At 46.9% G+C, this 26,947-nt stretch overlaps 1 protein-coding gene across 2 annotated transcripts; it reads right to left on the bottom strand.

Moving 5' to 3' along the window:
* Nucleotides 1-3,520: 3,520 nt before the first annotated feature.
* Nucleotides 3,521-26,899, bottom strand: DESI1 (desumoylating isopeptidase 1). 2 transcript variants are annotated; one of them, XM_082420736.1, is made up of 6 exons: nucleotides 26,574-26,899; nucleotides 12,954-12,975; nucleotides 11,755-11,824; nucleotides 8,645-8,754; nucleotides 7,855-7,977; nucleotides 3,521-6,099 (listed from the first exon to the last, which is right to left on the bottom strand). In XM_082420736.1, exons 1-6 carry the CDS (start codon nucleotides 26,659-26,661, stop codon nucleotides 6,006-6,008), a joined length of 507 nt encoding a protein of 168 aa, XP_082276862.1. In that variant the 5' UTR covers nucleotides 26,662-26,899; the 3' UTR covers nucleotides 3,521-6,005. The 2 variants fall into 2 exon arrangements, with proteins under 2 accessions (XP_082276862.1, XP_082276863.1); XM_082420737.1 differs by having other exon boundaries at nucleotides 3,521-4,143.
* Nucleotides 26,900-26,947: the final 48 nt, after the last annotated feature.

Raw genomic sequence — 26,947 nt, 5'->3', positions numbered from 1 at the left:
CAGAAACAGGCCCAGAGAAGGGATGGCTTTGATCAAGGTCTCTGAGGCAGAGGCTCCATCCAGGTTGGTCTGTGTCCAAGTTCAGGGTTTTTACGATCTGCCCTCCCCTGAAATGTCAGCCCTACCAGGACTGAACTGGTGGATTGAGTCACTCCGAGAAGCCTGCTCTGTGCCGGGCACTCAGGTAATCAGAGCCAGGCCCCGCCCTTGGAGAGCCCCAGCTGCGGAGAGTGCGCTGGAAGGCATCTACGGCGGGGGAGAGGTCGACCCTGGGTTAGGGAGAGGTCAGGAAGGTTCTGTAGAGGAAACGCTGGTGCTGCTTTAGCGCTAAGGGGGTTGCTCTGAGGACAGGTGAGGTAAACCAAGGCTGGAGGTGGAAACTGGTGATAGGCACCCACATATGTAGCAGGGGGTGCGGGTTGGAGAGGTCTGGGGACAAGTTTGAGGAGAGCCTTGATCCATGAGTACAAGGAGCTTGGCTGTTGCCCCGTGGACTCTAGGGGGCGTCACGGAGAAGTTGAGATGTGTGGGGAACAGGGCACGCTCAGGTGACCTGGGATACCCAAGACATGCCGAGTTTGGCGGTGGGCTGGGCCGCCTGGGTCCACAGCGCCACCTGGTGTCCATCTCCCTCACTGCAGCTTGACTTCGCTGGGCTCTCTAGCTGGGGAAAAGGTAGGACAGAGATCTCTGCAGGGGACTCTGGGCTCCCAGGCAAACTTGTGGACCAGGACCAGTCCCGGAACCTCTGTCCCCTTCCAAAACAGCCAGGCTTTATGGTCAAGAGCTCACATTCAGGGATGTGCCAGACCCCTACTAGATTCTTTGCCTGCCCTCTCAGGCCAGGGTCCCCATGAGAGCGTGAGGAGACATGGGTCTCATGGTCCAACCTGCCAGCCTGGGCAGGAATCCTCTTACACTATCATCCCACCCCAGAGCAGGGCCCACCTCCAAGCACACATCTGTGATGAGCATCTTACTCCTATCTGAAGCTCCCTCAGGCTTTGGGGAACTTTGCTGGAATAACTTCTCCTTAGGACTTCCTCTGTCCATCCCGTCAGCCCCCCCACCCCCTCCTCCATGGTTCTCCTCCACCTTGCTGGGGCCGTACAGATCTTTACCACGTGTCAAGGGATCAAAGCCAGGTACAACACGGCATGTCTAGCACGCGTGCCTTTGAACCCACAGATACGTCTGCAAGGATGTTCACAAAATGTTAACATATCTTAGGATGATGGAATTTTAGGCGACTTTTTTCTCTCATCTTTGTACTTTTATTGGTTGCTTACATCTTCTAAATCTGTATTATCTTTATACTCACATAACCCCAAAGTTTTCATTTTGGAAAAAACAAATTAAGAAATCTAAGCACATCCCAGATGAAGCTGGAATAGTGCAGTACAAGTGAGTGGCTGACGGTGGCTCTGCAGTCCCGTAGCTCTTGCCTTTGCATGTTTCACAGGGGCTGTTCCATTTTTCCTGGCACTCTAAGCTCCTGGGGGGCAGGGACCAAACCAATTTCCAGAGCTTCTTCACAGCTCTGGGCACAGAGCAGATGCACAATACACCTCACCTCTTCCCTGACAACTGCGCTACCCTCCTCTCTGGTTTTCTGCTGTCCCTCTTGCCACCCCATCTCCCCCCACCCCCAGTCTGTTCTCAACAGTGCAAATCAATCACATCATTCTTTGACCTACAAGGCCCTGCACTGTTTGGCCCACCGGCCCCTCCAGCCTCAACACCTCCCACCAACCCCTCTGCTCATGCGCCAACTGCTCTGGCCCCCCGTTCAGTCCCTCCAACATTCTTTCACTTGCTGCTCCCTCTGCCTGGAATGCTCTTCCCTCAGATCTGGGCTTTGTCATTTAGGTCTCAGATCAAACATCACCTCGTCACACAAGGCTTCCCCAACCTCCTAAAACATCCCCCTGTCCCCCCGGACTCCCACCACACACTATGCTGCCACCTGGTTTTATTTCTTCCCTAGCACAACTGCCACCTGAGATTGCCGAACTTGTCTACCCTATGTCTCCCCAAGTCTCCCCCAGCTTCCCCAGAATTTAACCCCTGCCCGGGCAGGGGCCTTATCAGTCTTGCTCACCACTGTACCCCAGCAAAGAGCCCAGTGCCGCTTGACACACGGTAGGCTCCCAGGGAAGTTTGTGGGGTTGAATGAACGAACCCCGGAGTGACTTGTCATGAGTCACAAAGTCTAAGGGTAAAGTATCTGTTTTCTGCCATTCCCCCCACCCGACACAGACAGTGCAAGTCTGCAGTACCTTGTCTTGTCAACCGTCCTCAGCACAGAGGATTGGCCGGGGCCTCGGCACGGAGCTGGCTGGCAGGAGTCCTCAGTCAGTGGCTGTTGAATGGATTCCATCCTCGGCCTGACATTCATCGATCATTTAATCTGTGCCAGGCACTGGGCAAAATGCATTCCATTTACTCTCTTCAAAACCACCCTGTGAAGTAGGTACCAGTTCCCCCATTTTACAGATAAGGAGATAAACAGACTGGCCCATAAGTGGCAAAGTTAGGACTTCAGCCCAGGCTGTGTGATCTCAGACCAGGTGCACATTTTTGGCTGTGCCACGTGGCTTGCGGGATCTCAGTTCCCCGACCAGGGATTGAACCCGGACCACGGCAGTGAAAACACCAAATCCTAACCACTAGACAAACCACGGAACTCCCCCAGACCAGGTGTTCTTAAAGGACTCCTGCTTCTGAAAATGTCAGCTCTTGGGAAGCAAATATGTCAGCCAAAGCCACCTGCCCTCTGTGTCCTCTGGAAAGACAGAATCTCTTGTTTTATTTTTAAGCTAGCGTGTTGGAAAGATACAGTGCTTCAATGATGAGGTCTCAGCTGGGTGGTGGTGAGAACACAGCGTGGATTCAAGAGCTCAGCCACTTGCCACATGGATAACTTAGTTTCTCTGCACCTGTTTCCCCATCTATCAAATGGGACCACTGACCACTTCTCACGTCCATTGTGAGTGGAAGGTCCTCGCTCAAAGTGGCCTGACTGAACCTGCAGACACCAGCAGCCAAGCTGAAGAGCCTGGTAGTACCAGGGGGCAATCAGAGAGCTGTCCACCCACCCCAACACTCGTTCAGTGAGGTGATAGTAACAAGGTGGGGAGAGATCCCTGGGGCCACAGACCCAGCCTACAGCCAAACTGAAGCCGGAAGTGAACACTTCTTGGTGAGGCCAGACGTCCTCTGAGATCTCAGAAGTTGGGGCCAGCAGATCAGGCTTTTGAGTCTTACTCCACCCCCAGTCACGAGGTGACCCTGGGCAAGTCGGATTCTCTCTGGGCCCTTTCCCCATCTTTATAATCCAATGGTGAAAGTCATACATTCTTCTCTGCTATTGACACTCCTTATCCACAAGGCGTACAACCAAGCAAAGGCGGCATAGCCAGACTCAGCAAACTTAGGCTCAGAGGGAGACAGAAGAAGCAGCGGCCTGGAGTTGCTCCATGTTGGATGCATACCCAGACCTTCAAGCGCTACCCAGATGCCGCAGGCAGAAATGAGTTTATTGCATTAGAAAAAATACCAAAGAAAAACAGCAAACACCTCCGTACTAGACACAATTATTAGTTTGACTTCAAGGGCGAAAAGGAATCTCAAAGGTACAAACTTTATTTCTGGGAGGGGGTGACAGTCTCATCCCTCCTCCTCCTTCCCTGTCCCTTTAAACCAACGGACCTCGATAGAGGTGTCCACCCGTGTGATACAATCACACACATCTTCCTTCTTGCTCTGCTTGCCTGCGCACGCCCGTGTGGAGCTAGCTGGTCACAGCGAGCAGGCTCCTGAGGCTCTGGGATAGACAGAGAACCGTGAGGATGGGGTCGGGGTTCCTAGCCTGAGACCAGGTTTCCAGCTAGTGATGGTGGGACTAGGGTCAGGGAGGGAGGGCTTGCCTTCCTGCAGAGCTGAGAAGACGGCTTATTGATCCCTCCTTCTCCCCCCACAAACCCTAAGGCACAGGCATTGGCACAAGTGGCTGTTGCACGTGAAGGGTGGCTTTCAATGAACCAAGTGACTCAAAGCCTCTCAGGGGAGCCACTCAGGCTAACTTCGTGGTACAGCCCTGGGTCTGGAGGTGACTACTGGAAGGAGAGAAATCAGCGGAGCCTGGATGTGAGAGGAGAGAGAAGAGAAGGAGTTTGTGGTGCCCATCATGCTCTGGCCAGGGCTGAGTGCCCTGGGCAGAGAGGTCTGGAGCAGGAGCCTGGAAGAGAGAGAGGGCTGGGCAAGGCAAGCTGAGAAAGGAGAGAAACCCAGCAGCTGAGAAGCAGAGCAATGGCCTTGATCCACATGCTGCCCTCCCAGGAGAAAGCCAGCCTGAAACCCATTCTCCATGGCCCACTTCTGCCAGTCGGTCAACATTAAATAACAGCCCCTGATAGTTTCTGCTCTAATGTATTATTACCATGCACACTGGCAAATCAGTGGGTCTTGAGAAGAATTAAAGTGCTCACTGGTTTGGCTTCCAATCTTAACAGTTCCAAAATGTCACTTGACATCACAGCTAGTCATCATGGACGTGCCCTGGTCAGGTCACAGGCAAACACTAAGGCAGAATAACATCTTGTCCTCTAGCTGAGACCCTGATGAGGCCAACTGCCATGGCTAATGGCAGAGATGGGAGGAGATGAGACCAGAGGTGAGTAGCAGCTTTTTGGTGAGGAAAGGCACCTGCTGCAGGCCAGACGCCAGGAAAGAGAACATAATTCAAGTCTGAGAAGTGGCAGGAGCCATGGCATGAGGGGCCCGAGGATGCCAGGGCTGGGACTCAGGTACCACGCAGCTCTGAGTTCTTCTCCACATTCACTCTCCCAAGTTAAAGGAGGTTCACATGAAGAAAGAGAATATGAAAGCCTCTCCAGATTAGAAACTTTCAGATTATTCTTTGCCTATAAGCTCCTAGCAGCAGCTCTTTATGAAAATGCCCACTCATGCCCTCAACCTTGCTTCTTTAAAGTCAGAATGACACCAGAAATAACACATGCCTTCAAAACACATTTAGGATAAGGTAAAAACCCCTATCAGAAATAACTCTAAATTTTCTTGCCACCTTGATTCTGCATCATTATTCTTTCTACATCAGGGATATTTTCCAAGAGCAGGGAATCATTCCCCCTTGGTCCCTAGCTGAACACTGCATATCGGTCTGGGTGGGGTGGGTACAGTGACTGCAAATACCCTACATAATTACTTGCAGACAAAAGGTCTCTGCTGCTCCAGACCTTCATTAACTATGACAGGTCAGCTATGCTGAGGAAATGCAGCCTGTAGACAGCAAAGCAGGTTCTCCAAGATTGATGTCAGAGGGCTGGCAATCAGTCTAGGTAGAGGGAGGAATGGCTTTATCCTGTTTCCTCTGGCCTGACACTTGCTGTTACTCCCCCTCCATCTTGAGCCCGCCCCATGGCCTTGCTTGGGGGAGGAGAGGGAAGGTGAGAGAGATCATGGCTAAAGAGTTCACTTAGGTTGGGTTAGTCATCCTGAAACTGGCCCCATGTGCACCAAATCCTTTGGTTCATTTAATGGTGGAGAGTAACCGCTTCCAGGTCATGGATAATGTAAAACTCACCTGGGTCCCACAGGTGGTGGCAACCTGGGTAGAGCGTGGGCATTCTCTGGAAAGAGGTTCTGGGCTGGGGCTCCCCTAGACTGTGTCTCGTGCTTTCTGCTTAAACAAATCCCCTCTGTTTCTCCAGTGTGGAGGACGCTTAGGAAGCAGCGTCAAAAGTGAACTCACAGACAAGACAGCCTTAATAAATTAGTATAATACTATTAGAAGGGATGGCATTTTCTGTTTCTTAGCAGCATTGTCCTACACGCAGCCTGATGATCTCCTTCCCTGGGAAATTTAAAAAGCCGTTCCCTGGTTGTTAGCTCCGATGTAAAATTATAAAATAGAAATCTGGTAGGGTTTGTTTTGTTTAAAAAGGAAAAGCCCTGTTGAGGCAGGGCGGTCCCATGCAGTCCTGTTAGCTCTGGCCGTTGGGTCGGCCCACTGTGCTCCCTCCGGGAGGCTGGATCTGGATGGAGTCCAGGAGGGGCCTCAGGGCCTGTCCAAAGGGCCTGCAGAGAGAACAGACGCGGGAGCTGGAGCGGGCTCTCGGACGCAGACTGACACAGCCGGCCGGCGCCCAGCTCTGCCCACACGTGCAGCAGCACTGCCACGCCAGGAAAAAGCTCGCTATAGTCCATTTGATTTTCTCACCTACCTCATACGTCCTTTTCCATAGACGGGATCTCTACATAGCTGCTCTGCAGTTTTACTCCTGGTGTCCCCTCCTTAGTAAATGCTACCATCGTACTACCTTTGCCTCCTGGTTAGCTGTGGTTTGAAAAGGTTGGTCACATACTGGGAACTAGAGCTTTCTGTACTTTCTGTACTTGTATTTTTAATTCTCATGGTACAAGAAGATAAAGTTTAAGTGAGGAAGCTGAGGTAAAAGAAAAAGGATATGAAAAAGAAAAAAGAAGTGAGGATGGCACATAATTGGACTCCTCAGGGAACTGAGGTCTTCTAGGGAGTACAGGGAATACTCAGGAAAAATGACAGGTGCAGGAGGTCAGAAGGTGTTAATGCCACTGTATAAAGGGCTCCCAGTTCGCTCTCAGAGTAGCTTAGCTGGACAAAAGACCACAAATACTGTAGTCTTAGAGACTTTCCAAGATTACTGCAACCTTAAATCCGGTTGCCCACAACACATCTCAGTTACTGGCTTTCTTTTTCTTCGGTGATACTGCCATTTTTGAAAACCATCCCCAAATTCAAAGGAAATGAAATTTTCTAAAGCATAAACTGATGAAACGAAGAAATACTAACCCCAATTCCAACAAGTCCAGGAACCCCACCCATCAAATAATAACAGCAAGAACATTCCAGCTACTCGGGTTTGCTCAGGGCCCAATAACCTAGATCCTTCAGCAATGCTGTGGTGTTTAACACACCCACCAAGGAACAGGAAGGCAGGGCCAGGACTGGGACATGGGACTCTCCTCACCAGCTTGACACAGACAGTAGCCTTTTTTCCTGTGTGAGTTTGTCCTGAGGGGCTCCTACCAGGGCGCGAAGAACAGCTCACCTTGCTGAGTCTGCTAAACCTGACAGGATCCCTGCTGAACAGGTCCCCAGTTCAGGAGAAACTGGGTCAGAGTCAGCAAATGGACCTGGTCCTAGAGTGGGCAGAGGCTGCCTGAACGCAATCAACAGCAAAGGGAGGGAGGGGTGTGATGGCATTGGGGTGCCCGGATGATGGCCCACAAAGCTTGGACCACATCAGGGAGGGGCTACACCGTGTTTTTGAAGAAAACATCTACCGAGGGCTGACTGTGCGCTACGAGGTACGAGGGCGAGTAGGAGGTTGTCTTTGAAGGTGTCAAAGAACTCAAGGTGCGGGGGAAGAAGGACGAACAACAGTTTCAAAACAAGTCACCCTACTAATTCTCTGACCTACTCTCGGCTCGTCTCTGACTTAAAAGGCAGTGGGCACGTCTGGGGAGTGGCGTGCTTCATGTGCAATGGGAAAGACAGATGCCAGGACTCTGTACAAACACTGGGGCCAGTGTCAACTGGGTTTCTAAGTTCTGCAGTTGCACTCAGGTCAGGGTAGAGTTGGTCCAACTCCAAGGAGGGTGAAGGTAACACAGGTGAGCATCCGAGAGTAGAAAGAATGGTGGCCTTCTATGTCAGAAGCTGCCATCATGACACCCCACCCAGCTTGGGAGGATTCTGCTGAGAACAGTGGGGGCAGATGTGGGCCAGAGGAGAGGCCCTGTCCGTGAATGGGGATTTCAAAGGCAGAGACAGAGACAGAGGCCACTTACGTGGAGAGAACTTCAGAGGGAAGGTCGGTGATGTAAGAAGGGATCTTCCGCCCGGTCAGGAACTGTGCCACTTCGTTGCTGAAGGTGTTACAGTTGTGTTCAAAGAGGTTGTAGGCTTCACCTCTGTACACCGTGAGAAAGGTTTGGGAAACAGATATGAAAGTCAGCAGCCATGTATGGGAAACCATTCAAACCAGGTAACAGAACGGTGAGCACAGCTGAATTGGGGACGGTGATTTCCCCTCGCTTACACTCCAAAAGGAGTGCTTGATTTGCCACTCTGGGCATTTTAAGGGAAGGATGAAATAAAAACATTTGGCTCCTCCACAGTTTCAGGAGAATCTTTATATTCACAAAAGCAGAGCTACAGGGTTAGAGTTTAACACTTCAAATTGACTAAAGCTTCTTTAAGAGAAAATATGCTCAGTTTGTATTTTATCCCAACCTCTCTACAAACCCCGTTTTTGCTTTTCAGGATAAAACACTGCTGTGGAGAGCAGCATGTGCTGAAATAGCAGCAGCTGACTTTAATCAGAAGGAATAAACAGCCCTTCCTTTCCTCAAAAGTTTCAGCAGTACATATGCTGGGATGGAACGGTGGCCTTGGAGGCAATGCTGAGCTCTTTTTGTGTCATGATTAACTGCTTTCCCTTCATATTTATTCAGCAAATACCGGGTCAGACCTTGCGCTGAGTGTTCTGGGGGAAATGACCTGGTGGCTGCCCTCTGGCGGCCAATCATCTAGCGGGGGAGACAGACACAACTAACCACCACCCCCGTCTCCACTCACCGGAACAGAGACTCCCCCAGGGAGGACAGGTACTCCAGGAAGATTTCTTCTGTGACTTCTGTGCTCCCCACATCAACCACAGAATCTGGGGGCCCAAGCAACGTCCCTCCCTAAAAAAGCCAACCCAAAGAAAGTCAGTAAATCACTCTCTCCACCGAATTTTTTCATGTGGCTTCCCATGGAAGACCACAAATGCTCTGTTCCAACAACTTTTAACTCTCAGAGCACCCAGGGCAGATGAAGAGTTATTATTATTTTTTAAATTTATTTACTTTTTAAATTTATTTTTGGCTGCATTGGGTCTTCGTTGCTGCGCTCCGGCTTTTCTCTAGTTGCGGTGAGCCGGGGCTACTCTTCATTGTGATGGGCAGGCTTCTCATTGCGGTGGCTTCTCTTGTTGCGCAGCACAGGCTCTAGGTGCGCGGGCTTCAGTAGTCGTGGCACGCAGGCTCAGTAGTTGTGGCTCGCGGGCTCTAGAGCGCAAGCGCAGTAGTTATGGTGCATGGGCTTAGTAGCTCCGTGGCATGTGGGATCTTCCTAGACCAGGGCTCGAACCCGTGTCCCCTGCATTGGCAGGCGGATTCTTAACCACTGAGCCACAGGGAAGCCCAAGAGTTAGTTCCTATTTGTGTCAAGGTTATAATGGCTTAGAGCTCCCTGGAGACTTTCCATCGCCATGTGCTGGCAACATGGCTAAGAAGTCAGGTGTCCTGTTTCTGGCGGGTCCCTGGGAAGCTTAGTCTCCTGCAGGTCAGACTCCTGACACTGTCCATTCATTCAGTTGATAAAAGGATAGAAACCCGGAATCTGAAGTCTCCCTTTGGCCCCAACATGCCTACTCACGAGGGCAGAACAGGACGACTAGAAATGGCTCACACTTGACAGGCCATCTTTCCAGGCCTATATTCATAATGTATACAGCCAGTTTTTTTTTGTGACACACTTGATATCCCTTGTAACACTGGGAAAATGTGAAGAACTGTGAGGAAGCTGGCAGGCTGGCAAATATTTCCACAATTCAGTTCCTTTTTTATCTGTGAGGCTAATTTAATGAGGTGATAGGGTTCCCCTGGCAAGGGAGTTAACGGTCCCTGAAAGGCCTACAGAAAAGTCTCAGCCATGGGTTAACAGACTGCCATAGCAGACTCAAGGAGAGACCGAGGTCCTGGGGGAAACCAGCCAAGGGGAAAGCAACAGGGTCACTGAAGAGGAGAGAGCTGGGAATGGGCTGAGGAGTAAGGGAGAGTACTCCAGAGCAGAGCTCCCTGAAAAGATCGTAAATTCACACAATAGCAGCTATTGAGCACCTACTATGTGCCTGACATTGTTCTAGGCACTGGGGAAAACATGGTGAGCAGGATAATTATTGTAGTCAGAGTTGCAAGAAACTAAAAGGTCATTATTCAACCCCCTATTATTCACTCATATGACAAATATGTATTGAGAACTTACTATGTGCCAGGCCTTAATGCTAGGCATTGGACAAAACAAATGAGATTCTTGCCCTCATGGAGCTTACAGTCTACCAAGGAAGGCAAACAAAAAAATCCCATAAACCATGTATAATTACGAGCTGCGATAGGGTCTTGTTGGAAAAAGTACTGCCGTCAGTACTTAAGACAGGGGACCTTCCTAGTCCGAAGGGTCAGAGAAGACTTGGCTGAGAAAGTGACGTTGAGTTCATCTGGAGAATGGAGAGGCATAACCACATGAAGGATGAGGGAGGTAGACTGAAGTCAGAGGACAGGTTTAAATGTCCAAGGTGTGTTCAAGGAATGAGAAGAGGCAGGTGGGGAAGGGCACAACCTGCAAAGAGGCCACCCAGAGAGAGAGAGACCGAGACCAGATCAGATGGGGCCTTGTAGGCTACGCTGAGCTTTCTTGTTTTTATTCCAAGAGCAACGGGCAGAGTACTGACTTAAGCAGGGGAATGCCATGGTCAGATTTTCACTCTGAAACGATCACTTTGCTGCCTGTACGGAGAACTGACTGAGAAGGAAGAGCAGATGAATTGCTGTGGTCCAGGCTAGAAATGAGGGTGGCCTGGATTAAGGTGAAAGCTCTGGAAAAATGAGATGAGATGAAGAGAATTAGACTGGTTTAAGGTACACTTACAAGGTAGAACAGACTTGGGCTTAACGAAGGACTTGTTATAGGAGGTGGTGGGGGCAGTGGGAGGAAGAGATAAAAAAAATGACTTCTCATTTATAAGTATCAAAATGCATGGTTTGGACTTCCCTGGTGGCACAGTGGTTAAGAATCCGCCTGCCAATGCAGGGGACACGGGTTCGAGCCCCAGTCCAGGAAGATCCCACATGCCACAGAGCAACTAAGCCCGTGCGCCACAACTACGGAGCCTGCGTTCTAGAGCCCACATGCCACAACTACTGAAGCCCGCGTGCCTCGAGTCCGTGCTCCACAACAAGAGAAGCCACCGCAATGAGAAGTCCACGCACCTCAACAAAGAGTAGCCCCTGCTTGCTGCAACTAGAGAAAGCCTGCACGCAGCAACAAAGACCCAACGCAGCCAAATAAATAAATTAAAAAAAAAAAGAATGGTTTTTTGGTCTTTGCTTGAGTACCTCCTGTGATGACCCTTAGACAGCTCCGACAGAAATTTTCTGGAAAAGGGCATGGGCTTTGGAGTCAGAGAGACCTGAGTGTTAGTACTGGTGCAGTAATTGGCCATGTAACTTTGGGCAATTCACTTTACCTCTCAGAGCCCTCATAGTTCACAATGACTGAGCTTCACATTGACTGAGTTCATACCATGCACAAGGCACTGAGCTGGTGATGGTGATCGAAGAATGAGACAGTCTCAGCTTACAAGGAGCTTACACAGGGCTCCCCCTGGAGACTCAGGAACAGCCCATTTCACCACAACATGCTCAGTGTGACACAGAGGGACCACAAGTACCATGGGAGCAGAGAGAAGGGTAGCTAGCTGGAAGATCTGGGAAGGGTATTCTTGAGCTGAGTCTTAAGGTCACCATGAGGAACTATGCCACAGGCCTGTATACACTGGGCTAGAAGCCAGAACTATAGAGGAGAACAAAGTTCCTGGTCTGTGGGAACCCGAGACTGCAGACAGGGTGGGGGAAGACACTCACCGGTGGACAGCTGGAGATACCGCCACTGCCGAAGAAGAACTCATCCTTGTGTACAACTATGGAGGTGTGCCTGCAACGCAGAGAAGAGGCAGAATAAGCCAGAAAGCTTAAAACTGGTCCGAGAAAAAGCAAACACCACACTGCAATGAGAGTGATTTCTGCCTAAGGATATGACTTATAAGGTCAACATCTTTATAAAACTAACCAAACAAAGGTAAGATAAATACCACAGGCCAGAGTTTCTCAACTTTGGCACTACTGACATTTGGGGCTGGCTAATCCTTTGTTGTGGGGACTGTCCTGTGCATTCTAGAATGTTCAGCAGATCCTGGCCTTCACCCACTAGATGGCACTAGCATTACCTGCCTCCGCTGTGACGACAAACATGTCTCCAGACATCGCCAAAGGTCTCCTGGGGGCAGAACTGTCCCTTGTTGAGAACCACCGCTGTAGATCGTGTAAGCAGAGAGGAGTCCTTACAGATTCACCCCAGTATTAACAAATCAATTACTGAAATAAATCTCTGCAGACCAAGGTGTGTTCCCAGACTTTTTAAACTAACAGGAGCAGTTAACCTGGACCATGTTGAGAGAAAGACCAGATGATAAGTGTGAAACTATTTCAGGTGAAGGTGCTCATATTGCTTCTTGGTTTGAGTCAAACAAAGCAAAGGGTCATTCTGGTCAACCAATATGTCAGCAGGCTCTAGGATCCAGACAGAATGCTGACCTAAGGTTTTCTCAGAAATAGAACTGAGCCCAGCCACCACCTTGTGTTTGACAGGGATGGGTCTGAGAGACCAAAGTAGAATGTGTTCTAAGACAGACATGTGGGATACTCGTGACTTCCATAGTTAGAAAGCTTGGTCAGGGGTGTGCATGACATCATTCCGCCTTTCCTTAGGACAGGCTTTCTCAACCTCTGCACCACTGACATTTCTGGTTGGAAAATTCTTCATTGTGGAGGGGTGTCCTGTACATTGTAGGATGTTTATAGCAGTATCCCTAGCTTTCACCCATCCACCCCAAAAGTCTCGAGACACTGATAACTCCTGGCTGGGAACCACTGCTTTAGAACTTGAAGATTTGTGACTTGAGAGAGCTAGGTTTCAAACTGGAAGCCACAGATTGGAACCTGAAATGCATGGGTGCTATTTGCTTTCATAAACCAGCCAATGTAAGGAGTCCCACCCAACTTACCAGATGCCTTCCAGCTGTTTCCCTGTGGAGAAAAAAAGAAGAGATTTAACCACTTGGGACTAGACTAACTGGCCCCCCAGCCGGAGTAAATTCAGAACATCAGTCAAACCCAGAGTAACCCATTATAAACCTCCTGGGGGACTTTCTAGGAATGCAATTCTCCTCCAATAAGGTCCTTAGGTCGTGACATGGTATGTTGTGTTAAATAAGCTGAAAAAATAATCAGAATCCTTAAGCAGAATGCAAGATGGAACACTGGTATAGAGGTACCCAATTTAATGTCTGCTTTTCTTTCCCCTTTAGGGTCAACTCAACTCTGCCTTTTTAATTTCTTTGTCTCATCTACAGAGATAAAGCAAAACGATAGTATGGAGGACTTCCCTGGTGGTCCAGTGGTTAAGACTTCGCCTTCCCATGCAGGGGGTGTGGGTTCAATCCCTAGTTGGGGAGCTAAGATCCCACATGCCTCGTGGCCAAAAAACCAAAACATAAAAAAACAGAAGCAATATTGTAACAAATTCAATGAAGACTTTAAAAATGGTCCACAGCAAAAAAAAAAAAAGAAAAAAGAAAAAAAAAATCTTAAAAATAGTATAGAAAAACTATTGTCCACTTCTTCATGGAGCATATGTGAGGTGAAATCCTTTAGAAAATGAGAGAGCAAACTGCAGATGCCATCCATTTGAAGAGTCAATGCACATGTATTCTACACCTCTATATGCCAGAAACGATGTGAGGTATGGAGATGCAAATATGAACAGATTACTGTCCTGCCTTCAAGGAGCCCGAAGTCAAATGGAAAGAGAGAGACACACATAACTAACTAAGACACAATGTTGATAGGCTCCATAATAGTGGTAAACATAATAAAGAATTACCTTCACGAGCTGCAATTCAACAGTGAACAAACGGGGGAGGGATGGACATTTGTGCCAGCGGGAATAGTATGTGCAAATGCATAGTTGTGAAAAAGACTAAGGTCTTGCAGGGTAGAGCAGAGGGTGCAGTGATGGTGGTAATAGGACGAGTGGCAGGCAAGGGTGTGAGCAAAGTAGAGCAAACCTGGACTGAAGGCTGCCCTACACTGTGGGGCATTGAAGGTTTTTAGGCAGTAGAGTGCCCTGATCAGATCCATGTTTTTAAATGACAACTGTATCTTCTAAGAGATAACTATAGGAATAGAAGATGAATTGGAGGGCAGAGAGTAGAGAGAGCAGACGAGAGTGAGGAGGCCTTTGCAGTAGTCCACGGGAGACTCAACAGTGCTAAGGATGAAGAGGAAGGGCAGTGAAAGACATGAGAACATTATCAAACGTCACTCATTCAACCCTTGGTAATAATTTCATGGTAACTGTTTATTGATTGCTGAATTGAATACTTTCAATGCTTCAGTGTTTGCCCTGTGACTTTCTAAAGGATGAAACTCTAGGCACTGTGTGGAAGGAGAGGTGATATGATTACACTTCTCCCTTTGCATAAGTTGCACTATTTTGCCCCTGTAAGAAAGCTTTTAAAATAAGATAACAGTAGCCTAATTTTCTTTTTTTTGGAAGAGACAGAAGAAACCATGGGTCCTGCATGACAACCTATTGATGGCTCAGCATAGTGTCATCAGAGGCACTTAAGAATATGGCATAGGTTCAGAGCTGAGCTTTTTCCCTTTGCTAGCGGTGGATCTTGGGCAAGTTTACTCAACTTGAGCCACAGTTCCCTCAATACAAAGTTGTTGTAACCAGTAATGATAATCTGTATAAAGCATCACAGTGTGTGGTACACAGAAGTTTGATAAATGGAGATATTACATATGATAGCCTCCTTAGGGAAAAAGGTAAAGACTTTCAAAAGATAAAGGAAGGGGCTTCCCTGGTGGTGCAGTGGTTAAGAATCCGCCTGCCAGTGCAGGGGACATGGGTTCGAGCCCTGGTCCGGGAATATCCCACATGCTGCGGAGCAACTAAGTCCGTGCACCACAAATACTGAGCCTGCGCTCTAGAGCCCGTGAGCCACAACTACTGAAGCCCACATGCCTAGAGCCTGTGCTCCGCGACAAGAGAAGCCACCGCAATGAGAAGCCCGCGCACCGCAACGAAGAGTAACCCCCGCTCGCCGCAACAAGAGAAAGCCTGCGTGCAGCAACGAAGACCCAACGCAGCCAAAAATAAATAAATAAAATGCAACGTTAGGGACTTCCCTGGCAGGCGGATTCTTAACCACTGCGCCACCAGGGAAGCCCTAACATTGCATTTTAAATAGAGCTGATGTGCTCTTCTGGACTGCCACTTATAAAACAGCTTGCTGTCTAAATGGCAGCAATTTGTTGTTCATTTCCTTGGAGACATGCAATGATGCATGAAACTAGACATATAAGGGATATTGCTTTCTCTTGACTGTTCCTGCTCTCATTTACTTTGGGAAAAACACTATACTTGTATGAGAAGAAGTACAGTGTAGTAAACAAGAACACAGGTTCTAGTGTGGAACTGAATCCAGTCTGAGGCCAGGTCTGAATCCAATCAGTTCAGTCAGTGAACTAATGCTTATGAAGTGACTATTATACTTCAGGCAATATTCTTGTTTACATCAGTAAACACAGGAGATGAAAAAAAAACTCCTTCATTGTATTTACAGGGTGGGGAGATAGGACAGTCAATACATACTAATAATAAACATAATAAATCATAGTAGGTTAACAATAATGAGTGATAAAGAAAAATAAGAGCAGGGTAAGGGACACTGGGAGTTTCAGGGATGGCCAGGGTGGGCCTCTTTGAGAAAGTGTCATTTGAGCAAAGGCCTGAAGGAGGCAAGGGAGGGAGCCATGCAGAGGCAGGACATGCTAGGTGTATCTGAGGGACCTTAAGGAGGCCAGTGTGGCTAGACTGGGTGAGTGGCTAGACTGGGTGAGAAAAGTAGGAGACGAGCAGAGGTAATCGAGGCCCAGATTATATAGATGAACTTGTAGAAGTTGCGAACTTTTCTAAGCCTGAGCTGTCCAGTATGGTAGTCACTGACCACATGTGGCTATTAAAATTAAAAGAACAAATTCAGTTCCTCAGTTGACTACTGCATTTCAAGTACTCAGTAGCCACATGTGGCTAGCAGTTAGAGATGGGACAGTGCAGATCTAGAACATTTCCATCATTGCAGGACGTTTTTCTGGATGGCATTGTTTAAACCTTAGTTTCCTGTTCTGTCAGGAAAAAAAAAAAAAGCATAGTAATAGTGTCTACCTCATAACATTTCCAAGGTTAAAAGAGATGACACACAAAATAGGCCCAGCACAGTGCCTGGCACATAATATATGCCCCCCACAAACTAACTCTTCTGCGACTTCCCTGGTGGTCCAATGGTTAAGAATCCGCCTTCCAATGCAGGGGACTGGGTTCGATCCCTGTTCGGGGAACTAAAATCCCATATGCCACGGGGCAACTAAGCCTGCGGGCTCTAGAGCCCCCGTGCCGCAACTACTGAGCCTGCGCGCCGTAACTAGAAGAAAGCCCATGTGCTGCAACAGAAGATCCCACGTGCCGCAACGAAGATCCTGCAACTAAGACCCGATGCAGCCAAATAAAAACAAACAAACAAAAACTACCTCTTCTTTTAGGCTTCATGATTTGAAAGTGTTAAGGCTGCTTTCATAGTACCTTGGTATAGAAACTACCTATTTACATGTCTTTTTCCCTCATTAGACTATAATTGTCTCTAGGACAAGGGCAGTTTCTTATGCATCTTTGCAATTCTAGCGCCTAGCAAAGAGCCTGGAACAGAGATGCTACACGCACAGCTGTTGTGGTTGACACACAGTGCTAATGAGGCCAAAGTTCTTAACCCCAATCTTGGCTGCCCTGGCTTGTTACTCAAATGACTTTGCAACCCTGGCATATTGCACCCTGAGTCTGCTACTGCCTTCTCAGATGCCCATGTTCAATGACCCAGGTGTACAGGTGGCAGGTACAGATGCACCGGTTCAAACCCAGCCCTACTAAAATAATGGGTTTTTGGAGAGAGCCCTCAGAGACCATCCTGCCACTTATTTTACACCTGAAAAACAATTCAAAAGTTGTGGGATACAAACCCTACTTTATTCTGCTTGATATTCTCTGTATTGATCACTAAATTTTTCTGTAAGCTGGACATTATACTTCCTCCTTATTCAACTACATCAAGGTATGCTTAAGATCTCATCCATCCATAGAATGGTGATAGAAACTATAGAAAAAAGATCCTCTTATTTATTCATTCTTTCATTTATTAATCCATCTACCAAACACTTGGAGCCAACAACATTTAAAATGGATTGAGTGGATTTACATCCTTTCTTAATTTAAAATGCTTCATAGTTATCCTTATTCTCACAACATCTTTACATGATAGAGTGGAACAAATATTTATTAACATCATTTCAAACAGGTAAATAAAGATGCATGGTTTGTCCAGTGTAAAGACAAGAAAAAAAAAGGATATAACCATGTACTTGTTGGAGCAGCTCAGGTAGAAACGTAAGGTTGGCTGCCCCGTGGCCTGCTCTCATGAGGACAAGAACGAGGGTCATGGCCTCCTCTGGGGGTGACAGGCATTGTAAAGTGGGACTGAATTGATTTAAAAAATTTTTTCAGCCAGACTGAGGTACAGTAGGTCAGTAGATGGTGGGGGTTTGAGATTGAATTGGGGCACAAGGCCATTTTGGGATGTGAATTAGGCTCAGTGGATATTAGCACACTATAGAAGCAGATTGTTCTCCCACTAGGATTTCCTCAGCAAGCTGAAGAGCGGGTGGGTCAGATGGCTGCATGTGTCTAAGCTTGCTGGCACGTCCATTGCGTTGATTTTGAAGCCTATGAGGTATGCACATGAAAACAAATGGAAGGGCTTCCCTGGTGGCACAGTGGTTAAGAATCTGCCTGCCAATGCAGGGGACACGGGTTTGAGCCCTGGTCTGGGAAGATCTCACATGCCGCGGAGCAACTAAGCCCGTGCACTGCAACTACTGAGCCTGCACTCTAGAGCCCGTGAGCCACAACTATTGAGCCTCGTGCCACAACTACTGAAGCCCATGCACCTAGAGCCCGTGCTCTGCAACCAAAAGCCACCACAATAAGAAGCCCGTGCACTGCAACAAAGAGTAGCCCCCACTCGATGCAACTAGAGAAAGCCCGCACGCAGCAATGAAGATCCAACACAGTCAAAAATAAAAACAAATAAAAAAATAAATTTATAAAAAAAAAAAAAAAGAATCCACCTGCCAATGTAGGGGACACGGGTTCGAGCCCTGGTCCGGGAAGATCCCACATGCTGCGAAGCAACTAAGCCTGTGTGCCACAACTACTGAGCTTGTGCTCTAGAGCCTGCAAGCCACAACTACTTAGCCTGCATGCTGCAACTACTGAAGCCCACGCACCTAGAGCCCGTGCTCTGCAACAAGAGAAACCACTGCAATGTGAAGCCCGCGCACTGCAACGAAGAGTAGCCCCTGCTCGCCGCAACCAGAGAAAGCCCGCGTGCAGCAACAAAGACCCAACGCAGCCAAAAAGAAAAAAGAAAACAAAAAAGAAAACAAATGGAAGACATGGATATTAGCCCTGTTTTGCATCATGAACAATAACGAATGTAGAGTGAGGTCCACACTAGTCAGCCGTCCACTGATTGTAAGAGTAAAGTCAGTACATAAAAGCCAAGGAGAAAATACTCCATCTACCTCCTCATCAATTAAGGTAATGGAGCATGTGCATATAGACATTCCTGCTGGTTATGGGTTGTGCTCAAGATCAGCACCTGCTATACTGGTGCTGGTGCTAAATAAATGTCTATTAATAAGCATAAAGTGGGTGATGTTGCTGGGACTCCAGGGGCAGGCAGTATTAGCTCATTAGTATAAATCAAAAGTAGCCCTAGCTCACCTCCTAGATTTCACCCCACAGTGACAAAGTGTTCTTTTTATTTATTTATTTATCTGGCTGTGTTGGGTCTCTGTTGCTGTGCGCAGGCTTTCTCTAGTTGCAGAGAGCGGGGGCTACTCGTCGTTGCGGCACGAGGGCTTCTCACTGCGGTGGCTTATCTTGTTGCGGAGCACGGGCTCTAGGCATGCTGGCTTCAGTAGTTGTGGCATGTGGGCTTCAGCAGTTGTGGCTCGCAGGCTCTAGAGTGCAGGCTCAGTAGTTGTGGCGCATGGGCCACAACTCTGCGGCATGTGGGATCTTCCCGGACCAGGGCTCGAACCTCTGTCCCCTGCACTGGCAGGTGAATTCTTAACCATTGCGCCACCAGGGAAGTCCCTAGGGCTCGAACCTCTGTCCCCTGCACTGGCAGGTGAATTCTTAACCACTGCGCCACCAGGGAAGTCCCTGACAAAGTGTTCTTAATTGGTAGTGTTTTAATCTGACTTGCCAGATTACCAGCAATGTGAAGGGGTTAACTCATAAAATCAGCTTATTCTTCTCTGGAACTACTAGGTAAATGTCGAATCTATGTGGGAAAAGGTAAAAGGATACATTTCTATAACATAAGTGGACCTCTGTGCATATAGGCTAAAAAAAATGCCTATTGGCAGTTGCCCCTCCTTTAGGTAGAGAGGTTATCACAAAATCAAAATACAAAACATTGCTAAAAACTAAGAGGGTATTTTAATCCTCAAAAAAGGGTAGATTTAAAACTACTTAATACTCTAGCACTAGGATTTCTTGGAGCCAGTACAGGATTCTTTCTCAGAACAAAAATAACTAATTTGTGAAAATTGATTTGTATATTCTTTGCCTCTGAGTCCTTGTGGGATTTTTCTTTTTGAATTCAAACAAAGTCACAAAAATTATAATCATCCTCATCAGTTCACTCAGTCCCATGTAATTAATTTTTTTTTTTCATCTATACAAATCAATTTTCACTGCAAAGTAAAGGAGCTGTTACAGTGGAGGATTACTGGACTGAATGTCAATATTATGACATAGTATGAGTGTGTTTCATGTTTGGTAATTGCAATCATTGTTGCTTTTGTTGTGGTCATCCATTTACAATGCTTGGTATCGGTCTATTTATCTCTTGTAAAAATAAAATACAGTGTGTGTGTGTGTGTGAAAAAAAAAAGAATAAAAAAAAAGACTTGAAGAGAAAAACAAATACAGTATGCTAACACATATATATGGAATCTAAGGAAAAAAAAAAAAAGTTCATGAAGAACCTAGTGGCAAGACGGGAATAAAGACACAGACCTACTAGAGAATGGACTTGAGGATATGGGGAGGGGGAGGGGTGAGATGTGACAGGGTGAGAGAGTGTCATGGACATATATACACTACCAAATGTAAAATAGATAGCTAGTGGGAAGCAGCTGCATAGCACAGGGAGATCAGCTCGGTGCTTTGTGACCACCTAGAGGGGTGGGATAGGGAGGGTGTAGGGAGGGTGGGAGGGAGGGAGATGCAAGAGGGAAGAGATATGCGAACATATGTATATGTATAACTGATTCACTTTGTTATAAAGCAGAAACTAACATACCATTGTAAAGCAATTATACTCCAATAAAGATGTTTAAAAAAAAAAAGACTTAAAAGAAGAAAAAAAAATAACTAATTTGTGAGTTCTTTATTTCAGTACTCAGAAGGTTCCCTCTTAATCACTGCTTGTTGTTATTAGTCAGGCCTTGTAGCAATGCTTTGAGGTAGGTCTGCAACATCTTGTCACTTACTCAGTTTCCATTTACTGAATGCCAGTAACTGTGCTAAACTCGGGATACACTCAAGAGTTCTTGCCCCCATTGGAGCTTAGAGTCTAGTTGGGGCTGGGGGAGTGGACACAGATGAGAAGACATGCAATTTAAAAATAGAATGATAAATGCTATTAAAGGAGATTACAGGATGTTATCAGCACATTATAGAGACACATGACCAAGATTTGGGAGGTGGGGGACAGGGAAAGTTTCCTGTAGGAAGTAACATTTCAGTTGAAACCTCAAGGATAAGCAGAAGTTATTCAGGCTAAGAGATGGGGAGAGAAAGTATTCCTGGCAGAGGGCACAGCCTTTGAAAAGTCTAGAGGTAAAAAAGAACTGAACGGGTTCAGTCCTGTTACCGTGTGAAACAGTCCTTCTCCACTGGGGTTCTGCAAGAGAATTAAGCCGTTATGCCCTGAGGAATCTATTGGGAGAATGAGAAAATAGCCACTCAGATCATTTTTCCTAGTGCTTAATTCTCTTGTGGAACCCAGCTGAGAAAGGCTCATGTAGAGTGTGTTCAGTATGTGGAGACAGGTGAGGGTGGAGAGAAAAGCAGGAGAAGGATCACGAAGGGCTTGGTGTTTTTTCATTTTGCCAGAAAGAAACTGCATGATTACTAAACTAATTCACTGGACGGATGTAAAACAGTGCACACAATGAACAAAAAAATCTAAAACAAAGCACAATAGATGGCATTAAAACGTTAAAAAAAATCCTCAGATTCAAATAAATTCTACTTAATCTTTAAGCTTGAGTTCAAGTCTCAGTCATTCCTATAATCAATATTTACTGACCACTAGCTCTGAAAGGCCACCGGGGACACACAGGGGAGTCAGAGTTCCTGCCTTCCAGGAGCTCAAGGTTCTTGCTTAAGTCTTTCTGACACATCCAGCCCACCATGGCCTGTCCCATCTTTCAAGGCCTAAAATAATTGTTTCACCACTCACCCCTTTTTGGCATCTAATCATAATTTCTCTCTTTTTTTAATTCACTTTTTATTTTTTTAAAATTTACTTTATTTATTTATTTGGCTGCGTTGGGTCTTCGCTGCTGCACGTGGGGTTTCTCTAGCTGCGGCGAGCAGGGGCTACTCTTTGTTGCAGTGCACGGGCTTCTCATTGCGGTGGCTTCTGTTGTTGCAGAGCATGGGCTCTAGAGCACAGGCTCAGTAGTTGTGGCACAGGGGCTCAGTTACTCTGTGGCGTGTGGGATCTTCCCGGACCAGGGCTTGAACCCATGTCCCCTGCATTGGCAGGTGGATTCTTAACCACTGCATCACTAGGGAAGTCCTAATCATAATCTCTTTTGTGCTGTTATCTAATGTTGCATACGCACAACATTACTTTTAACTAATTAAACTCCTCGAGGACAGAGTCCATGTCTTTTATTTCATTACTATTTGTACTACAGAATTAAGCAAGGAACTGAGCAGTGTAAAATCTCAAATATTCATTTGATTGCATTCTGCCAAGAAATGCATACACACACACACACACACACACACACACACACACACACATTCCATATGCCTAGTCTTTAAACCTGACAACAATTTTGAGATAGGCTTGTAAAGAAAAATAAATGTGATCTTGGAACACGTACATGCACACAAACTTCAGATCGGAAAACAATCAACAAATAGAAAGTATCCCTTACCACGATTAAACAAATAAACAAACCTCCACCATAATCTTTATGTACTTTAGCAGAAAAAGAGGTCAAGAAATTTAAAGAGCAGCCAAAATTATTAAAAGGACAAACTGAAGGACAATTATAATAGCTAATTATCTTAGGCAAATAGTAACTATGAAAAAAAAAGCACAATCAGGCTGTCTGCTCGATTAGAGCGATAAGGGTAATTCCAGGACTGTCTTCATTATAAGCGAAAGACTGTGGAGCAGGAATACCTTCATGGGAAGCAATTCTAGAAGACTGAAAACTGGACAGGGTAAAACTGTGGAGTCTACATTGTTTCAGGGGAGAAAGGAATTACATTGGGCTTTATCTAGTGTAATCAGGACTGTAATGATGACATGCATCATGGTCTTACAGTGAGGAGGTCTTACAATGAGGAGCTGTCATAATAAGAGGCTACTATAACTAGCTAAAGAGCCAGGCCACTCCACCCATGAAGTTCCCCCTTTAAAAAAAAAAAAAAAAGAATAAGATGGCACTGCTGATGAGGTCACACTAGTTCAGGACAATGAAGGCTAGGAGGGATGATCATAAAACTATGATTATGAATGGCACATACACATTGAATCCAGCTATTTTCCTCATCCAAATTTGAAACACTTGGCCAGAGATGCCTTTATAAACTTGAACTAGGTACCTACTTTACATCAATTATAAAGGAACACATTACACAGGAAAGGTGGTATAGCAAAATACCTGAGAACATGAGCTCTGGAAGTCAGACTGCCTGTATTCATAACCCAGCTCTGCCACTTACCAGCTGTGTGACCTGGGGGTCAAATTTCTTAATGTCCTATATCTTGGGTTCCTCAAATGAAAAATGGAGATAATAACAGGACCTATCTCACAAATTTGTGGTGAAGAATATAACACATGAACATACTCAGGAAAAAAAGGGTCTGGCACATGGTAAGCACTCAGTAAATCTAGCTATTAATATGCTTCTAGAATTCATTGCAAAAATCAGGAAGCAAATTGATTTTTTAAAGGTTCAAATATACTTAGGAATGGGAAATTAATAGATAGCTCCTAACAGAACTGGGACATACCCAACTTTAAGGTTAGTGATGTCTGGATAGGATGAACCTGTAAGGCAATGCACATTTTCCATAAGTTTTTAACTCTAGAAAGTAATGATTACCAGCTTTGATAACCCTTTATTCATTAGTTTTGAAAAAGGCATAAAAGCAATATGAGAAAATGGGATAGAGAAGAGAGAATCAGATTTGCAGGCAAGGTGATGTTCTCAGAAATACCACTGGAATCAGATGTGGCAAACTGATGACGTTGGCTGAGGTCTTCTAGGATTTCACATCTATTAAAAAAGGTTTGGGGGGGCGGGAGGGAGTCCCAGTACTCCACCTTCAGTTATGGCACCTTCCTCTTCACCCACTAAACTCCACAAAGGCCAGGCCACTTCTAGACCAGGCCAGGCTCTTTTTTGCCTGAGGGCCTTGGCAGGTTAATCCCCCTTCTGTTTGGAACATTATAACTCCCTCACCACCCACCTTGTGACTACTTCTTCCTCATCCTTTAATTCCCAACTTAAAAGTCACTACTTCTGATCCCCTTATTTAAAGTAGGTCTCTCTTCTTATTTTCTGTCTCAGCACCTAGTTGGCTTCCTGCACAACCTAGTACTTATCACGATTTGTAATTACTTCATTTGTTTATTTATTTTTAATGTCTTCCCCACTAAATAGCTCCATGATGACAGAGAACATCTTTATTTATCACATCATTTTCAGTTAAGCTTAACACTGGGACTAGCACGTAGTAGACACTCAATGTCTGCTGAATGAATCATGAACCAATGACCCTAAGGCCCCCTTTAGCTAAAATCAATAACTAGTATATAATAGAACAAAAAAATATCCAGTGTAAAGGTGGAGGCTTTTATTTATGGGTCTAGGAAATACCTAAGTAACTCCTCACTATGACCAAGCTAACTAAATGGCTCCATTCCAAGAAGTTTAGTCAGAACTTGACTGATGTAATGTACTAGTGACTAGCACCTTCCTCAAACAGTGACTCTGTTAGTTTGCTTTCAGATTTGCCTTATTCACTTTAACAATTGGAGATCTAGGCCCAAGCTTCTAATAATGGATTGGCTACATAAGAATTACCTGAGGAGCTTATTAACAATACAGATTTCTGGATCAAAACTCCAAAAGATTCTTATTAAGTACTTGTGTAATAAGACTCTAGAATCCATATGTATAAAACTTTGCAGAAATTCCCTGGAGGTCCAGTGGTTAGGACTCCACGCTTTCACTGCCAAGGGTGAGGGTTCAATCCCTAGTTGGGGAACTAAGATCCCGCAAGCTGCGCGGCATGGCCAAAAAAACTTTGCTTATTTTGAATAGAAAATATATGTATGTCCCCAGCGTCAAGTTCCTCTTTTCTTTTCTTTTTCTTTCACTGTGCAGCATGTAGTTTCCCCAACCAGGGATCGAACCTGTGCCCCCTGCAGTGGAAGCATGGAGTCCTAACCACTGGACCGCCAGGGAATTCCCTAAGTTCCTCTTTTCATAAGCTACCACTGTTAGCAATTTTCTTATGTATCTTCCAGATAATTATTTGCCTAAACAACCATGTATCCTTTGCTTTAAACACACAACTGCATATTTAAAGAACTGTTCCAACTTCATTTTTTCTATTCCCATTTAACAGTATATGTTGGGGGCTTCCCTGGTGGCACACTGGCTAAGAATCTGCCTGCCAATGCAGGGGACACGGGTTCGAGCCCTGGTCCGGGATTCGAGCCCTGGTCCGGGATTCGAGCCCTGGTCCGGGATTCGAGCCCTGGTCCGAGCCCTGGTCCGGGATTCGAGCCCTGGTCCGGGATTCGAGCCCTGGTCCGAGCCCTGGTCCGGGATTCGAGCCCTGGTCCGGGATTCGAGCCCTGGTCCAGGAAGATCCCACATGCCGTGCTCCGCAACAAGAGAAGCCACCACAATGAGAAGCCCGCGCACCGCAACGAAGAGTAGCCCCTGCTCACCGCAACTAGAGAAAAGTCCGTGCACAGCAACAAAGACCCAACACAGCCAAAAATAAAATAAATAAAATAAATTTTAAAAAAATAAACAAAAAACGATATATGTTGGAAATGAAGGTATCTGTATTTTTAACAAGCACCCTAGGTGATTCTGAAGCCAAATATAGGAATCACTCATTGCCCCAGGGTTAAGAGATTAAGTTCAACCCTCTAAGACACATTAGAAACTCAAGGACACTGAAACTCAAAAGCAGCCTTGCTTACTTGATCTCTGCCCTCTTGTCTCACAGACATGACATGAACTAAAACATTCTCTAATGTCTCCATAGAAGCCAGGAAATACTAGCCATTCAAATGGATGTTGCCAAAGCTGTTCAATTTTCAAATCCCAGAATCCTTTCCTGCCCAACATCATCTGAAATCACAAACCTGACAATTCCTGTTACACAAGACATTTTGGTATTTGGGTTATAAAGAGGTTTGATCTATGCTGAGCTAGGGCTGATTTTCTCTCCTGGCAGTTAAGTAGTTTAATGGAGCACAACCGAAATACTTCCCTTACTAATCCTTACTGACACAACAGCATCCAATCCTCCCCCAGAATTGCTTTCTTACCACCTGGGCAAAAGCAATTAACTTAGAAGCTGTTGAGAAGAGCGCACTGTCAGGCGGAACTTGGTGAATTCTTGAGTTCGGGCTCCAGTAGACCTGACTTTACTTCTACCTGGGGGCAACGGCTGGGCCCCTGTGCAGCTCTAGCTTTCTCTCTCCACCTACCCCAGAGACTGCACAAAGAGTTTCATTTTGGCACGGAGGGAAGGCTCTCCTCCGCAGTGTCCCTTTCACCACGAGGGGCACCGCGCGGCAGGCATCTTCACCTCCCCTCCACAGCGCCGAGGAAGGAGTGTAGGGGGCTCCCCAAGCGAGTCAGGAAACCCACGGGGACCCAGCGCCGGCTTCCTCCACCTCCCAGCTGAAGTGGCTCTGAAAGTCTAGGGGAGAGCGTGACTCCTTTATCCCCTCTCCCTGGATTCAAACGTGATGAGGGCCAAGAGGGGCTTCGGGGGCCCAAACCTCAGACCCACACCTTCTCTACTGGGGCTCTTCTCCATCCTCTGGGCCTTCCCCTGAGCCATGGCCCAGGCCTCCCCACCTCGGCCGGCCGTCTCGGCACCCTCCGGCCCGGCTCCCGCCCTCCTTCCCGCCCGCCCCCAGCCCCTCACCCAGCATGATGGGGCTGAGCCGCCGGGCCAGGCCCTTGGACAGGTCGTACACGTAGAGCTTCACGGGATAGAGATTCGGCGGCTCCATCGGGACCCGTGGCGGCTGCAGCCACTAAGTCCCTCAGGCACCCGGCAGCTGCTTGGCCCTTCCCGTACCCAACGAGGGAGGGGAGCGGAGGGAGCGGGGAGACCGAGCCCAGGCCCGGCCTGAGGGGCGGGGGAGAGGCCGTCCTGCGCTGCTCGCGCCCCCTCACCCACCACCGGCAACGACTACTGTGAAGTGACAGAGCGGGGACCGGCCGGCTTCGCGCGGAAGACTGGGCGGGGGCGGGGGCGGGGACGCATTCTCGCGCATGTGCGTACCGTCCTGACGG

The sequence above is a fragment of the Balaenoptera physalus genome (genome assembly GCF_965194825.1).
Source record: "Balaenoptera physalus genome assembly, chromosome: 13".
Lineage (NCBI taxonomy): Eukaryota > Metazoa > Chordata > Mammalia > Artiodactyla > Balaenopteridae > Balaenoptera > Balaenoptera physalus.
This window is presented reverse-complemented; position numbering and strand designations above follow the sequence as displayed.